Below are 17,940 nucleotides of genomic sequence, written 5' to 3'. Positions count from 1 at the left end.
AGAGAAGGAACACAATCCCTGGCAGCTGGGGACTGGGTCACAAATGACTGGGAGTTTTTACACCTGAGGGAAGATTATCTGCATCAATAAACTTTTTTTGTGATTCACACAGGCAGTTATTAATAGCAGTGTTACAGCTTCTGAGCTGTGCTATCTGAAAACAGCACCAGCTCACACCACATGGCCCAGGGATCCCATTCTTATGAGAAAGGATGTCTGGGCTTCCTGGAAGAAGAGGATTTTGACCTGGATTTTAGGAAACAAATTAGTGTTTCTGTGATCAAGAAAGAAACTCTAGTAATTACATTCTTCAAGGCCAGAATGTTCTGGTACTTCAATGAAGAAGCACAATTTTGCTATCATATCTTTCTGTACCTAGAAACCAGAAGGCTGGGACTCCAGTCTGTAGCAAGAGACCTCCTGGGTCTTAGGAGAGTTAATATGACTGTGGTGTACCAGGCAAATCTAAGATCTGAGGCCCCACCTGTGGCTGCAGCAGTAGAATCAGGAAGTGTAGTGGACAGGTGTGAGAAACAGGAAGGAAGAGGTAGGTTTTGAAAGCTAGTTGGGCAAGAGGGAGAAATAAGTTGCTAGACAGACTCCATGTGTGTTAGAGTGAACACTGCTGGCCCACTTAAAATTTTTTCAATAGACTTATTTATTTCCAGTGACTTTTTATTTCACTGTTGAGAATAAGACCACTACCATAATCTTAAGCCAAGTTTGAAGAAAGCTTTAATTAAATACTGGTCAGTCCATCTCTGGGTTCCCAGAAAATGGCCACAAGTTGTGTTTTGCAGGGCTTTAAAAGACAGAACCCACAATTCACCACATTTCCCTTAAGGTCCAATCAGGGGCGAGCATACATCCTGACGTATTTCCTGCCCATGTACCTCCCACCCACATGTGATCAGGCACATCTGGTTCAGATGGCTCAGTCAGAAACTTACTCCTAACTGCAAACAGAATTCTTAGCCTGTAATGTAACTGTTTTCTGTTTTGGTCTCAAACCACACATTCACAAGGAGCAAGTCTGGGTCCCCACCCCAGCCTTCTTTCCTTGTCACTTGCTGTTTGTGGGTTGTCCAATTTTGTTTTCTTTTCTGGCTCCGTGGAGCAAGGAGGAATTTAAAGATGGACGCCTCAGGTCTCCAGTGGCTTGGTGCTTTAATTGTGTCAAACAAGATTCCCAGAAAAGATACCACAAGGATGCTGGTGTGATTTTAGCCATGACATCATTCATTCTTGATCTTAATGCAGATTTGCTCCCACTCTGGTTGAAGGAGTTTTCTCATCCAGGACAGCAGCATCTTCACAGTGACCTTAAGTGGTCTGTGCTGCCTTTTCGTTCTGTCCATTGAGTACTAGACAGTAGGCAGGGAATCATTAAGGCATGAAAAGTACATGCTATTTAGATAGGGAGCTCAGTATTCTCATCGTTGTCCAAGTAGATGCTTGTAGAAACGATGCCACTGGTTGGTTAACCTTCTTTAAAAAGCAGACTAGTAAAGGAAGGTTATGAGTGGGTATTCCTTGCAGATTGTAGTGAATTTACTCTGAATTTATATCTCAGCAGTTTTATTCTAGTGAAAGGTTCATTGGAAATTGAGCCATAGAAGCCCATCTTTGGCTTTTAATTCACCAGGCAGAAAAGCATTTGGATAAAAGATAGTAACAATGATTTAGTCAAACAAGGCAAAGGTTGATGTGTTCTTATCCATGTGCCTGGAGCCAGAAGTACTTCCAATTTCAGAGTTTGAGAGTTCCCCAGTGTTTTGCATAGACCTCGTTGATTTAATGTTTCTAATCTGAAATCCTAAGTGTTCAAAAATCTGACAGAACATGAGTAGTTTCATATTGACACTCCAAAGGATTGTGATGTTTGAAAAGCTCTGAATTGGGGTTTTCAGGTAGCTGTGTTTAGTGTTTACCCCTGTGTTTGGCAAGGCAGTTCTAATGGTGTGGGTTAGAATTGCTGTGTGGACTAAGTGAAAACCATGCCAAGGAGGGCCTTAGGTATTTGAGAACTGTGCCTGATTGGGAAGTGTCCTCGCCATGTGTAGTGAATCCCCTGGGAAATCCTTGAGGCAGGGCCTGTGTGCAGAGCTGGGCTGCTTCTCTGACCTTTGGCTGGTGATCTTACTTGGTCTGTGGCTACACCTGGACTGTCAGTTCTTGAGTCTGGGCCAGCCAGCACAGCAACATTAAGACAACAGCAGCACCCGTAGTCTATTCTCCCATTTAGTTTCTTGACCTCTCACCCAAGAAGCCTCTCAGAACACACACTCACCACACATACCCCTCCCAGGTTTAGGCTGATGTGTGACAGTGCCTGCTGCTCTTCAGAAAGGAGTAGGCTATGTAGAAGTACAGTGACCTGGTGCTGTCCAGATGACGAACAGTAGTGTGGCCAGACTTTGGTTTTCTAGCTTTGGTCCAACAGTTCACTTGTCAGCTCACTAAATTCTGTACCCTTTCTTAATTTCCATGAATCCGATTCTGTAATGTTTAAGTGCTTCTGTATTTTGGCCACTAGGGAAACAGTAGCCAAAGTTAACATGATCCCTGCTCTCGTGGAGTTTAGGGTCTGAAGGTGAAGGTGGACAGTGGGATAGTTCCCTTGGTGACTTCATGCTTGCAAACTGAAGTAAGGTCTGTGAAGAGAAGGCAAAGGCCCTCGTTTCTACAGCACATAAAGTGAAGGAGCCAAGACTAGTGGGACCAGAGCATTTACTAGACATGAAACTTGAGCTAAGAGCAGAAGATTGGGCCTCCTAGGAGCATCACAGAAGGAAGACTGAGTAGCCAGTGTCATGTTGTGAAGACTGAAGGAGGAAGACCAGAACCAGGGCTGTTCATAAGCTATGTATGAAGGGTGGAAGGAGAGGCTTCCAAGAGGAATATGGCTCTGGCTCAGACAACCAAGTGAGCAAGGTTCTGGACACAGAGACTACAGATCTGCCTAGTGGACTTGGAACCACGAGGACTAAGAAGTCAAGTAGGCTTCCTAGCCAGATTGTCCCAGGGTTTGGAATTCATGGTGCAGAAACTTTTTCTGTGATTCACACAGGCAGTTATTAGTAGCAATATTACAGCCTCCAAGATCCCATGGAGGTCTCTTGCTGATGAATTCAAGAAAACAAAATAAAACAGTCGAATCACTGCCTGTAGCCATAGCAACGCTAACACTTAGACGGCCCTTACCCACAGCAAAGCCAGTCATTACTGCCTTCATTCATGTGTGTGTGTGTGTGTGTGTGTGTGTGTGTGTGTTAAGTGTTTACTTAGAACATATCCAACCTTCATGAGCTGTCCTCTGGGAGAGGAGCCTACTGACTTTGACATGTGACAGTAGTGGGTTTGAAGTGACAGACTTTGAAAACTCTCTTTTCTTTTCTTGTCCTAGATTTGATGTTGAATTTGTTCTCTCGGCACCTTCTTCAGAATGGAATGGCAAACAGGGATATGTGTCACTAGCTCTTCTCTCTGAATTTTTGCAAAGAAGTTTAGAAGACTCTAGTGTCTTCCTTTGCATCTGTGGACCAACACCATTTACAGAAGAGGGGATACGGTGAGTGGCAGTGGGTAAGATGGATGCCTGAAATGGAAGCTCACATAGAGAGCACATAGAGACAAGCCCTTTAGTTCTTCCCGCCATGCCATCATACACTTAAAAAATTGTAGTAGCTATGAACACAGTGGAGCTTCTAGTCTTCATACTAAGAGCAGATGTTTTGTGTTAGATATGGCAGTCAGTGTCATCTGCCTGTGCTTCTCATTATGAACAGTCACAAGATCAGTGATTCAGTCTTTTGTGGGACACTGGGCTCTTGATCTCATCTTTTGCCAAATTTAACATAAATAATTAGGAGTAAGCCATTTTCATTTCAGTGTGGCTCTCTGTTTTTCTTCTCTGCAGCTTTATAGGAGTTGGTAAATAAAGCACAGGTAGCAAATCAAAGTGAAGATGCTAGATTGTAACACATAAGCAAGAAAGACCCATGGCTAGACTGCACAATGAAAACCACCCTAAGTGATCTAATTCTAAAATGACATCGTAAAATATGTGGCTAAATGCAGCCAATACTGGATTTCTAGATTTTAAGTTCTGGCTCCTTAAATTTGTTTTGTATAAACCTAACATTTTCTAGATAATTTGTGTCTAATTTTAATGTAATACTTATTTACAAAGCCCCTTACTCTGGATTTTAAAGAATTTGCCTCTGCAGGAAATCAAGGCTAAGTGCTACACTTTCATACATTGTCCTGCTGGCTCAACCTCTCAGAGCACGCTAGGCTAGTGAAACACTCAGGTGATGGAAAGGCCCAACCTTCAGCATGGAGACTGGCTGCAGAGGCATCTGCACTCTCCTCCTGGCAGAATGCCATTCCTCTGCATGACTCGTGATGTGCAGGAGCTTGGGGCCGTGTTGTCTTCATTTTCAATCACTTGGTTCCTCACATCATAGCCACCCCTTTGCAGACTCCATATATATGCACATTAAAGAGTGGATTATGACTGTAGGATTTATGCATGCTATAAAGCAACTGTAATCCCTGCAGCCCTTTTCTAAATTTTTGCCTCAAAACTAATCCTCCAGTGCTGAGCTGGCTTATCTAGGAAGCTCAGCAGGGCTGTTAACCATTCCCCTAGCTCCCTGAGATTACCCGCTCTGAGCAGGCTACTGGGAGCTTCCTGTCAAGGTGACTTGACCCAGATCAGTATTTGCATGTCATAGCATCTCCCTTGTGACTTTCTGTTTAGAGTCATTTCCCTGATTTCTTGTTCTTACCATCTTAATGGAATGTGTCTCTCCTTCTGTTTGAGACCAGGTCTTAGTATGTATTTGTTGGCTATTCATGTGGACTTCTTTGTAAACTTTGTGTTCTTGGCAAATTTTGTAAACCCTCAAGGCAGGAAAGTGACCAGTCCCCAAGGAACTCCAAGGAACAGCCAGGCCCCACCCCACAGACTTCCTGATTGGCCCTAACAGTCAAATTTTCTTTTCTTTTCTTTTTTCTTCATTATTTTTTGAATTTTTTATTTATTACAATTTATTCACTTTGAATCCAGCTGTAGCCCCCTCTCTCCTCCCCTCCCAATCCCACTCTCCCTCCCTTTTCCTCCCCCAGTCTACTGATAGGGGAGGTCCTCCTCCCCTTCCATCTGACCCTAGCCTATCAGGTCTCATCAGAACTGGCTGCATTGTCTTCCTCTGTAGCCCTGGTAAGGCTGCCACCACCCCCCGAAGGGGGAGGTGATCAAAGAGCCAGTCAGTGAGTTCATGTCAGAGATAGTCCCTGTTCCCCTTACTAGGGTACCCACTTGGACACTCAGTTGCCATGGGCTACCTCTGTGAAGGGCTTCCAGGTTATCTCCATGAGCGGTCCTTGGCTGGAGTATCAACCTCAGAAAAGACCCCTGGGCCAGATTTTTTGGTTCTGTTGCTCTCCTTGTGGAGCTCCTGTCCTCTCCAGGTCTTACTATCTCCCACTTCTTTCATAAGATTCCCTGCACTCTGCCCAAAGTTTGGCTATGAGTCTCAGCATCTGCTTTAATACCCTGCTGGGCCCTCAGTGGTATGCTCCTGGTTGTAATTGTCATTCCTAGCCCTGAGGTAGAGAGCACCAGACCCTGCCCTGCAAGAAAAATCCTACCAATCCCTGAACAGGAAAGTTCACCAATTCCTGAACTTCCCCAAGCTCAGGAAGTAAAATCTCAACAAACCTCACCCTGGAAAGCTCCGCCTTCTAAGAAATCCTCGGATGCTTCCCAATTAAAAAAAAGAAAGAAATCCTATATAAGCCCTGCCTACTGTTGAGTTCCCTGCTGTCTTCTCCCTCGAGAAAGGGAACCACCCCTGTATTCACCCCTCCCAATAAATGTCTTTTATGAGATTTACTGCCTGGTGTGACTCTATTGGAAAAAGGCAAGAAGCAAAGAAATGAAGAAGGGAAGAAGTAAAAGAATGGAGTGGGGCTGAGCTCCCCTGAGGATACCCTTGCCTGGGAGCTGTAGTGTTGAAGAAGAGGAGCAAGGAACAGGAGCTGTTATACTGTAGCACTCCAGCTCAGCTCCTTCCTCAGGGCTGCAACACCTCTACTGAGGAGGCTTCCTCTTAGAGCTGTGTGGTTCCTGGGTTCCCATGTCTCAGGATAGCTTTCCACTGGGATGCTGTCCCACCTCAGATTTGTGTGGTTACTGGACTCCCACATCCTAGGATACCTTTCTGAGAAGGAACACCAACAGTATTCCTGGCTGACCTCAGCCTCAGAGATCTGCCTGTTTCTGCCTGCTGGATGTTAGGGTTAAGGTGTGCACCAGAATGCCCAGCTAAGTATCTTTCGTATCAACAGTGGTAAGAGGCTCTTATTGTATCATAGTGTTGGTTTTCTGTAAAGTAAATGTCCTTGCCATCCTCATTCCTAGGAGCTCCAGAGTTAATCTCTTGTCTGCTATGTGCTGCACAAAACTTAGGTCTCCATCTCCCCCAGTTCCACATCAAGCTGTGGGTTAGAAATCCTGTAAGACATTGCCCTAGTACTGAGCATGTGCCCAGTTGCTGTCATCACTCCCTCAGCTTAGCTATGTAGCATTTATACTATTTTTGATTTATTGTAACAAGTCTAGAGTGTTGGGAGGTGTATACATAGGATACAAATACACTGCCATTTTATGAGGGTTGTGAGCGTCTGCAGACTTTGGTACTTATTGTCAGGCCTAGAACTAGTCTCCCTTGGTTCTAGCTGGATAACTAGTTGAGTCCCAGGCATACTCTCTGTGCTTCATGAACACTTGCCAGTTTGAATAAAAAAGGTTTAGAAGTCTGTCCTTTAAAAACCAACTTAGAATTTCTTTGCCGATCCGATAACCTTTGAGCCACTCACTACCTTGTATTGAAGACTTGGATAAGTAGACTCAACTTCAGAGGCTCACACTGTCCTGTGATGAGACAAATGTGACTGAAATACAACTTGGAGTACCATAGACAGAGTCAGAGTCACTAGGGGGTGTGTATTTTGAAGAGACCAGAACCATGTGGTCAGGGCTGGAGGGATGGCTCAGAGGTTAAGAACACTGGCTGCTCTTCCAGAGGTCCTGAGTTCAATTCCCAGCAACCAGATGGTGGCTCACAACCATCTAAAGTGAAATCTGGTCCCCTCTTCTCTCATGCAGGTGTACATGCAAAATATACATTGTATGCAGAATAAATAAATAAATCTTAAAAAGAGAGAGAAAGATACCATCAGAACCATGTGGTCAATAAAGGACCTTTGTTGTGAATGTAGATGGTTACAGGTCATGATGTGCTCACCTGTAACCCCAGCATTCTGGGGGCAGAGGCAGAAAGATGGGGAGTTCCAGGACAATCTGTGCTATGTAAGTAGACCCTGTCTCTTAAAATAAAAATAAAATAATAATAAAAAAACAGAAGGGGTCCTAGGGAAATAGCTCAGTGTTAGAATGTCTGCCTATTCACAGCACCACAAACACAGAGAGAAAGAGTAGGAGACGGCAGAGAGAAATAGATGTGTTCAAGATATTCTAATGACTGGACTGTGGTTACAGTGAAGCTCTTCTCTGGGGGAGACATTATACATGTCTTGAAAAGAAGGGTGGACTCCCAGAGTGAGAAGTTTGACTACTGTGTCCTAACCCTGTGCCACACGAGCCCTTTCTGTGAATGTTCCTACTCTAGACAGAAAGTGCTGAATAAATAGAGATCATTTTAAGCAGCCACCTCTATGGTCTCAGTCTCCCGAGTGACTTTCCAAGCTGAAGTGTGTTTCAGCAGTATGGTTTTCCTATTTCTCATCTGAAAACTGGTAAATAAAGGCAGGAAAATAAAGTATTTATTCTGCCCTTTGTGTATGAAATGTATTCATTTATTCTGCCTTTTTCTGTGTGAGCATGTGCCAGAGAGCCATGTAACCACAGAGCAGGCTTTCTTTATAGAAACCTTCAATTGATCAAAGAAAAAAAAAACAAAAGACAAAACGATGGGGGTAGAATCTTAGATTTCACAGGTCACCAGTGGTAGTTAGCATCTAATAAAAGAGGCACCCATGTATTATGTGCCTCTTAGAGTAATAATACTCTACATGAAGTAGGCAAAAAGAGTTAAACATGTGTGTGATGAAGCCCTGGGCTCCATCTGCCTATTAAGTGTGAGGATAGGACATTCTGTTATTGAAGAATGCAATAGGAGTGTAACACAGAGGACTGGGAAAGAATCTACACTAAAATAGTCTGGTTTTCAGCAAATAAACTGTGGAACATGGCAGAGGTGGGAGGATCTGAGAGATCAACTATATCCAAAGCTTGTCCACCATTTGCAACCAGTGACTTATAATTGGATCTTGACTCAAAACATTGAAAATTAGTGGCAGCCAGGCGCAGTGGCACACGTCTGTAATTCCAGTACTTGGAGAGACAGAGGCAGGCGGATCTCTTTGAGTTTGAGGCCATCCTGGTCTACAAAGCGAGTCCAGGACAGCCAAGGCTACACAGAGAAATCCTGTCTTGAAAAACAAACAAACAGACAAATAGATAGGTAGGTAAATAGATAAATAAATTAGTGGCATTGTGTCACTGTTAAAAAATTTGAACATCAATTATATACCTGATGCTGTTAAGAATTGTTAGGTTTCTGGTGTGATCATTATGTTTTTAAAAAACAAGCATGACTGAGAAAATTAGGAAGTTATGTTGGCAAGCTTTAACCTTATGTCTTTATTTGTAAACACTTTCCTAAATATTCTACACTTTTTGTTTTTCAGGTTGCTGCATGATCTTAACTTTTCTGATGATGAGATCCACAGTTTTACTGCATAATGAAAAGCTGCCATTGTCTTTTATTCAACTAGTTTGTATTTGTGATTGCCTAGGATTTTTAAAAAAAATTTTTTTGTATGTACAAAAGGTTAACCAGAATACAGGCTTACATTTCTGGAATGAAGTTATGTGTCTTTGGTATAGGTAACTTCTTGGTTTAATTTTTACCGTGACTTGTTTTACTACTGATGCCTGACCTGGAACGTCAATCATGGCAGAAGATGCATACAAGAGCCTTTGTTATGAACTGCAAGTTTCTTTACCACTGAAACTGTATCACTGTTCTGCAATAAATACTTGTATTTTATGACATTATAAAGTAAGCAATCATTTTGATCACTTTCTATGCTGCAAGATGTCTTCTGAGCAATACAGATTAAATTTTACACTGCACTGTTTACTCAGGTATTGATGGTGTATGTTCTGATTCATCTTAAATCATGGGGTGTCATAGCTATCTGTGGATCTGGTGCTGTGGGTGTCCATGGCATTGATACAGAGTAGAATAAAATTCTACTTCCATACCGTTAGTCTCTGTGCTGGACATGTGGCTGAATGTAACAAATGGAGTAGCTGTCTTGAAGAGAATTTTATTTATGTATTGTTTATTTTTCAGAGTCTCACTTTGTAGCTTTGGCTGGGCTGATATTTGCTATATACACCAGCCTGGCCTGAAACTTGCAGCAGTCCTCCTGCTTCTGCCTCCTGGCACTGGGACTAAAGCTGTGCGCTACCAGGTGTGAGTTTAGAAGACATTTTAAAGACACCAGTAGGTTGCAACTTCCAAGTCCTAGATGGCACAAGAAGACAATCCTGCAAGATATTCTCCATGTGCGCACAGTGAGAAGGCACCAACACGCATTGCCGGGCACTAAATAAATATAATTTTAAAAGAATTTAAGATACAAATAAAAAATACTGGAAGTGCTTCACACGTGCAGCTTGGGACTAGGTATGTTTAAAGAGGTTACAGGAACACAACAATTCTCTCTAAGCCCATACCAAAGGTATCAGCAAAGATTGAGTGTGGCATCCAGCCCACGACCTAAGATAATCATTAATCCTCCTGCAGCCCATCCACCCCAGCTGGGAAAGGAGGAACGTTCTGTCCTGAAGGGTTCTTTCCAGGCTGGCTGCTTTCCCAGCAGCTGACAGATCAGTGAGGAGCCCTTCCTGGCTCTGCTGTTTAAATCCCTTTAAACTCAGAATGGAGCAGACAGTATCAAGAGCTTTTCAGAAGAACATGTTGAAGGCATAGGTGGCCGCAGCATCACAGGATGACTCTGTCCTAACCCACGCAGCAGCAGTGTTTACACAGACCGAGTGGGAGGAGTCCCTGGTTTCCCATGAATGGTTTTATAAAGAGCTACCATCACTGAACGAGTGGCCAGCTAACAGTAATACAGCATTAGCACTTCCCAAAGGACCAAGCACACAGCTTGTGAAGACTGCTGTCAAATGCCTGGTTGATGACCCATTATTCCTATGACTCCCTTTTCCAAGTCAGGAATCCTGTGGCCCCGGCTGCTCACAGGGACTTCAGCTCCATGTTGTTCCTTCATCTTTCTCCCCTGGAAGGAGGTGTGTGCCATCTTGTTAATTTTTTCCAGTAACTCTTTGGTAATATGTCAATTAATTTTCCTTTGTATCTTTATTTTTCATCTTTTCTAACCTTTTTCTTTCTCCTCCAGTCCAGTTCCAGTTACTTCAAGCAAACCCTTTGGATAATTTGTACTCACATATTAGTTTACACCTAAGTAGTTTCCCAAGTTGAAGTCTACCTTGAGACTCAGCCCACTGTCAGATTTCGATGACCATGTAGTTTTTTGCCCATGTGTGGATAGAATAATTTCTTCTCCAGGTGCTTAATTAGAAAAAAAAAAAGAACTCTTTGTATATTCTAGACTTTAACCTCCTGTCAGTTAAGTAGCTGGCTGTTTCGTTACTGTTGATTGTTTCCTTTCCTATGCAGAATCTTTTCCATCTGTGTAACCCATTTGGCAATGCTTGCTTATTCAGAAAGTCATTGCCTATACAGTATTTTCCTTTAGTAGTTCTGGGTGTTAAAGCCTTTGGTCCATTTTGTGCATTTATCTACAAGTAGATAATCCAGTTTCTCCTTCACCACTGGTTCAGCAGGGTACTTCTTTTCTAGGGTGTGTACCTTTGTTGTAATCAAATGTGTACAGCTATCTGGGACTTTGTTCTATTCCGCTGGCTTATGTGTCTGTTTTCATGCTAGTAACACGCTGAGTTTGTTACTCTCGTGCTGCAGTTAAGTCAGGTATCGAGATGCCCTTGGCTGTGTGGGTATGATGGTTTGGATGGGGAATGTCCCCCAGAGCCTCTGGTATTTGAATGTGTGGTTCCTGGTCGGTGGCACTGCTTGGGGAGGTGTAGGAGGTTGGCCTTGATAAAGTGTGTCACTGGTGGTGGCTATGAGAGTAGGGAGCCTTACTCTACTTCCAGTTAATTCTCTGCTTCGTGCTTGAGGTTGAGGACTCGTGCTCTGAGCTTCCTTCTCCAGCTGCCGTGCCAACCCCACCGTGATGGTCCCCAGCCCTCTGAAACCATAAGTCAAAATAAAGCCTTCCTTTTGTAAATTGCTTCTGGGCACAACAGAAAAGTGCCCAATACATCGGGGACCTGTTGTGGTACCTTATGGATTTACAGTTGTTTTGTTTATTTCTGTGAAGAATGTCATTGGGGTATTTGATTTCCTTTTTTAAATTACATTTGTTTTTGTTTTGTTTTAGTTTTCTATTGTTACAAGAAATAAAAATCACCACAAGCTTGATGACTTTAAATGGCATGCTTGTTATTTCCTGGTTTGGGGTGGCTCACCTGCATCCTCTACAGAAGCCCAGTAAGAATCGTGAGCCAGGCTGGGCTCTTCCGGGAAGGCTCCGAGGACGCTTGTTCTTCAGCCTCCCTCAAGGATCTGCATGAGATCAGAGCATCTGCTCTGAAAGGTGCCTGGCCCTTACAGCAGCAGTAAGACTGCCCTCATTTCCTTTGTGCCAGTCTGCTCCTGGAAGATGCATCCATTCCTCCTGCTTTCCACATGGCCTGCCACAGCTTTGTTGCCCCAGCCAAGGAAGTTCCATTGCTTTGAAAGAGCTCTTGGACTTAGAACAGAGCCAACCAGATGTACAAGGTGGTCTCCATTCTTTGGAGCTCTGTAATCTGTTCTTGTACCATGTGACACATATAACCAGAGGCTGCATGTTAAAATCTTTTGGAGCCAAAAAAGAAGAAGAAGAAATGGGATCGGTTTATAAAGAAGCATATTTGTCTACAATAAGAGGGTTAGACTTTGCATAGCTGTCAGTACAGGCCTTCACACGTATACTCAAGTTCCGTATGCTTATGCAGGCTGACTACCGTTGTCTCTGTGGCCTGCCTTCACAAGCTTATAAAACCATGTCCCAAACAAACTTGGCACCCAGATTGTTGGTGGCTACAGCCTACTTTAGGCAAATGAACCAGATGCTGCGTGGGTCACACTGTTTAGAATTGTGACTGATAGTTTATAAAAGACAGTGACGTCTCTACCGTATTATCTTTTAGCCTCAAGCTGCCTTTTAGACCCCAAGAAAGAATGTGAGACATAATCTAAAATGCAAAAATGTCTGTTTTTCTTGGTTAAAATTCCTTTGAGTTTTGAATTGGGCTGTGTCAGATGTTGTATATATGCATGTCGGCACACCTGGCAGGTGGGTACGCTTACAAGTGCGTGTGGTGGCCAGAAGTTGACTTTGGGTGTCTCCCTCCATTATTCACCTTTGTTATGTTTTTGTTGAGCCAAGTGAACCTGGACCTCAGTGGTTTGGCTTCACTGACTGGCTGGCAAGCTTGCAGACACACCTGCTTCTGCTCTCCCACCCAGCACTGAGATTACAAATGCACCAGCACCCAGACTTTACATGCTTGCTGGCAGTCTGAACTCAGACCCTCTCGATTGCACTACAAGAACTTTATTGACTAAGGCATCTCTCCAAACCCCTTAAAATTGCTTTCTGATTGTCCATTCCTCATCATGGTAAGGAGCCTCTAGCTTGAGTCTAGCACTATTCATAAAGCCCAAATATTCTTCTGTAGATACATTGATAAAATGATAATATGGTTAAATATATTTGGCCATAAAAAGGAATGAAGTATTGGATGAGCCTTAAAACATGCTGAGTGCAGGGAAAAAAATCAGCTTCACAAATTGCCACATTTATGATTCTTTTGTATGAAACTCCAGGAAGGTCTATCTGTAGAGATGGAAGGGGATTATGATTGATTATGGAGTACAAGAGCAAAAGATGAAAGGTAAGGGCTTGGTTTCACTTTTAACTTGTTTTCTAAAGTTGACATGTTTGTAAATATGTGCTCAAATTTAAGAGATTGTATGGTATAAGAACTATGTCTCAAAAAGGAATACTTTTGGGTAGACTAAACTAGAAAGAAAATAAGAATGAACAAACCTTAAGCTTTCTTTTTTATTGGTTATTTTATTTCTTATTGGAAACTTTTAATTTTAATTTTTTCACAACATTCATTATATATCCCTTAAGCTTTCTTAAAGTGAAAATGATGCAAGTCTCTAAAATAAGATTTAAAAGGTCAAAGAAGGAAGAGTAAGCACTGAATAATGTCTACCAGAGAGTGACAGGCATCATTTAAAGAAAAGAATAAGTCCTAAAAATTAGATACTGCAAGAAAAAAAAAAATCTTCTTTAACTTAACAGCATAAATACTGAAATAAACATTGAAAGACCAATACCAAGGAAGGTAAGTTCAGCAGAGTGACTGAAACTGGAGAAAGTTTTACTCATCTAGAGAAGTAAAAATAAACCTTAAAGCTCATGACTTGAGGCAGAAGAAATGGGATCATTGTCAGGCTTTGCTTAGCCTTGCCGTGCAGTTTGAAGTGTTGCAGGCTGGGCTCTGTGGAAGAGAGTTCACCTCGATAGGACAAGGCCGTGCTTATGCTGGCTCCCCAGCACCGCATACCCACACAGAAAAACAGCAACAGAAACCAATTTTTGAAAAAAAGAAAGTGTGCCCTTAAGAACCACAGGAAAATGCTTACTTTTTACCGGAAAAGCTTAAAAGAATGAAACGGGAATTAACCCTGTTCCTGGAAGTCTCCCCTGAGACATCTATAAAAGGACAGGACTGCCCAGGGACTAAGGCATTCATATATAAGGTGTGGGGTACATTAACCTCCAGGAACTGAGACCAGATAGGGGTCAAAGAGGAAAGACTCCAGACACCTGCTCTGACACTGGAGGGTAACCAAAAGATAAGACATATCTCAGTGCCTCTCTAGCATGTATAAGGCGTGGGTTCCATCCACAGCAGCGTAGAAACTACATGCCTGTAATCTCGGCACACAGGAGCTGCAGGCAGGAGCATCAAGGCCAGTCAAAGAAGTTCCTCAGTCAAAGAAGAAGAAAGGAACTTTAAAAAGAAATATGTCAGCAATCCCTGTGGTAGTTGTTTTGATACTGTGATTTTGAGGATGTGGACTGAAGGAAATTGGGCTTTTTTTTTTTTAAGTCTTTTAGTTCCCAGTCTCTATTTTCCAAAATACCTTTGTGTTAACATGGATTAAAACTAGCTCTGCCCATCAAATCATTGTTTAACAATAAATCTGGACTGTAGTCCAGGGTCCACAGTACTGCTTCACTCAAACTCTGTGTGTGTGTGTGTGTGTGTGTGCCTGCACTTGCATGTGCCTGTGTGAGCATGCACATACGTGTGCACACGTGCAGACGCTTACACGGAGGTCAGAGGACAACTTTCAGGAATCTATGTCACCTTTCAACACGTGGTTCTGGGGTTTGAACTCAGGTTTGATGGCAAGTGCCTTTATCCACTGATGTCTCCCTAGCCTGAGCCTGGCTCTTGGAGGCAATCACCTCATCACCTAAGGATTATTTCCCAAAATAAGTGTATGTGGACCACGGGGCAAAGAGCATCTGGATTACAGGGCTTCCTAAGAGAGCTCTGTAGGGCAGGAACCGAGTGTTCTGGCTTCCAGTGCGCGTGCCTTTAGCTTTTACGAGTGCCAGAGGCCTGGGAGAAAGTGGTCAAAAACAATCTAAGTGTTTTTTAACTAAGCGGGATGTGCTGGTACACACCTGTGATTCCAGCTCTGTGAGGCCCAGGAGTACAAGGCCATCTTGGAATGCATAGTGTGTCTCAGGCCAGCCTGGACTGCACAGACCTTGCCTAAGGGGATGCTGCCACCGCTGCTGCTGCTGTGGCTGCTGCCACTGATGATGGTGATGGTGCGGTGGTGGTGGTGGTGATGGTGATGATGATGGTGATGGTGATGGTGGCGATGGCGGTGGCGGTGGCGGTGGCGGCGGCGGCGGTGGCGGTGGCGGTGGCGGTGGCGGTGGTGGTGGTGATGGTGATGGTGATGATGATGATGGTGATGGTGGCGGTGGCGATGGTGATGGTGATGGTGATGGTGGCGGTGGCGGTGGCGGCGGTGGCGGTGGCGGTGGTGGTGGTGATGATGATGGTGGTGGTGGTGGTGGTGGTGGTGATCTGTGCTGAACTAACTAAAACCAAAGCATTACACTTGATTTTAATGTCAACTTGCTACAAATTAGAACCTCCTGAGTTGGCCCCTCACCGGAAGAACTGTCCTGTTTGCTTAACTGTTACATAAGACCCATCCAAGTGCAAGCTGCACCTTTCAGCACCAGTCCAGCTTGGCTTTCCTCCTGATGCTTACTTAGTATGTTTGCTGTGATGCTGCAATGAGCCTTTCACTAATGTCAGAACCAGCGCGTTGAGACTCGGGATCAGTAGCTCTCCAGGAACCTTCCAGGTTTTCAGTGCCAGACTGAGACTGCTGACACACCCAGCCTTGTGGACTGAGTGACCAGCACCCGTGGCCTTCTCTGCAGTAAGAGACGGTTGCTGTAGGACAATTAAAACAGTGCTGAGTCATCCACCTTCAGGGACCAGTCACTGGTCACTGACCTCTCAGGTATAACTGTTATTTTAACTTAAATTGTTTTAGCAAGGTCTTTATCTAGTGTGTGTGTGTGTGTGTCTCCCTCCCCATCCCATTGGTTCTGTTCCTTTAAAGAATCTCAATTAATACACCAAGGAAGTTCTGGAAACAGAGTCTGGAGGTGTTACTCCGAGAAGCGATTAGACCAATTTTCAGACAAAGAACAGGGGCAACATCAGTTCATACATACGTCTGTTCCTAAAGGCCAGTCTGGCTCCTACTTCCTCTCTCAAAAATACGTAAACTTTTGAAATCCTATACAGGATTTACCCAAGCTCTACTATCAGGACAGACTCCTCCTTGCTGTTTCGTGAGGCCGTCTCCGCTAAATTATTTAGTTCATAGATATGCTGTCTAACTGCCTACAGTCTTGAGGCACTGTCTTGAGGACTACACATATGCTGGTCTCTAAACATGTTACTTCCCCACCCCCTCCTCAAAGTCACAGGGGTGGACGAGTACTGGGCACCTGCTGCTTCCCGATTAGATTATTGACCAGCCATGTACACCCTGTCTCCATGAGACTCGGCACTAACCTGCGCCCACACAGTGGGAAGAAGCTCTGCACCTGTTTCTTACTCCAGTGTCCCAACTGACTCGGGTCACCAGTAGAAATAAAGCACTTTCTCCCTGTTAGTCTAGACATACAACAGAGCCACCCGGGTGGTGGGGAGGACAGCCACAGGGCAGCCGAGAGGTGCACTTTAATTCGCTACACTCAGAGGAGGCGGCTCCTCGCTTGGATGGCAGATAACACTGCCCTTTCACAATCTCGCTTTGGGGAAGCTGCAGCCACTCATCATAGCAGGTTTATCTAGCTCTTAAAGGTGGAGTTGTAAGCCTATTCTTGAGCTTTCCAGCAGAATACACGGGGACCTTTGCCGAAACAGTTATGTAGAGAAAAGTAGAAGCAAAAACTACAGCTGTCCCCACCCTGGAGGGTGAGAGATAAGACTTAAAAACAAGAACTTCTGCAAATTAAACACAAAATAATACACAGGTGCAAAAAGTACATATGCATGCACACAGGTGTGGTGTGTTTCACACCCTTAAATTGTAGCCCAAGCTGCCTCCTAACACTGTCTTCCTGCCTTTGCCTCCAGAGGGCTGATTACAGGTGTGTGCCACGCTAGGAAAGTGCATTTTCTGACGAACCAGAAGCTCCATAACAATATGATTTCAGTTATCTATGACCTCCATTGAATTTGCTAGCATGGCTCCTCGTAAAGCCTTGTGGCTTTCATACAGTTTTCTAGTATTCGATTAGAACAAAATATGGCTCCTCAGCATGCAAATGCATAGTCTGGGTCATTAAGCCAGCTGCTTGTGCATGCCTCTGTTTCCACTGCTGCTGACAATGTACCTGCACTTACTTAGCCAGCCCATGCTCAGACCCACTCAGTCACGAACGAACCCGGAAAATAGCAAGCCATAAATTCCAACCGTTGATCTCCTGAGTAATGTAGTTACCCTTCATTTTAATATTATATGAAGCAAAACCACCAAACTTCACACGCACGCAGATAATTCAGTTTTGTAAATTTATATTCCAACTATTCCCTGTGTTTTCAATAAGGACATTTTAGAGGGTTTAAGCTTGGGAAAGACAGGTGGCTAATGACACAAACAGGACCATGACGGTGCAGACACTTTCAGTCAGGGTTCAGTGAAATACAGCAACGTGGTGGAAGTTATAACTTCCAGCATGAAGGCAAATAAAGTCCCTGCAGCTTTGTGTGTGCATGGCTGTGCAGGGGAACAGACCACTGTTTGTTTGTTCGTACTGTTTGTCCTTTATTTGGGAACATCTTGGGGCTTGGAGGTAAGCCTAAGAAAGGGCTGGCAACTCCGTCTCCATCAGACAGTTACCTGCTGATGTCACTGGCTGTGCCAGTCCATGGTGATTAGACGGTGAGGGTCTGTGTTCACCCGCATGTCTTCAGAGGTGGCCTGGGGCCCCTTTCCTCTGTTTCCTCCCATTGTCGGACATGCTCTGAAGAGCAGGAATTTGTGCTACACAGTGGCTGTCTGAATGAGTCTGCAGGAGAAGCCTTCTCAATTTTTCAACGAAGCACATTCA

The 17,940-nt window shown here is 43.9% G+C and overlaps 1 protein-coding gene and 1 long non-coding RNA gene across 3 annotated transcripts in view; one reads left to right on the top strand and one right to left on the bottom strand.

Annotated features, from left to right (window-relative positions):
• Positions 1–9,244, top strand: part of LOC110550063 (cytochrome b5 reductase 4) — a 61,497-nt gene extending 52,253 nt beyond the window's left edge. The window contains exons 15-17 of one of the 2 annotated variants that reach the window (XR_002476498.2): positions 3,407–3,571; positions 7,178–7,381; positions 8,782–9,244. Coding sequence is in view for 1 of the 2 variants with exons in the window: in XM_021639660.2 (XP_021495335.1) it covers positions 3,407–3,571; positions 8,782–8,836 (220 nt within the window). In the remaining variant the exon portion in view is untranslated. The remainder of the gene's footprint in view (positions 1–3,406; positions 3,572–7,177; positions 7,382–8,781) is intronic. The other variant, XM_021639660.2, reaches the window with a different exon arrangement.
• Positions 9,245–13,315: 4,071 nt separating this feature from the next.
• Positions 13,316–16,551, bottom strand: LOC132654579 (uncharacterized). The gene is made up of 2 exons (XR_009592200.1): positions 16,397–16,551; positions 13,316–15,763 (listed from the first exon to the last, which is right to left on the bottom strand). It is a non-coding gene; the product is annotated as an uncharacterized LOC132654579 (long non-coding RNA).
• Between the last annotated feature and the right edge of the window lie 1,389 nt (positions 16,552–17,940).

Source organism: Meriones unguiculatus, chromosome 6, assembly GCF_030254825.1.
Source record: "Meriones unguiculatus strain TT.TT164.6M chromosome 6, Bangor_MerUng_6.1, whole genome shotgun sequence".
NCBI classification, from domain to species: domain Eukaryota; kingdom Metazoa; phylum Chordata; class Mammalia; order Rodentia; family Muridae; genus Meriones; species Meriones unguiculatus.
Note: the sequence above shows the minus strand (reverse complement) of the source record. Positions and strands in the feature narration are given on the sequence as shown.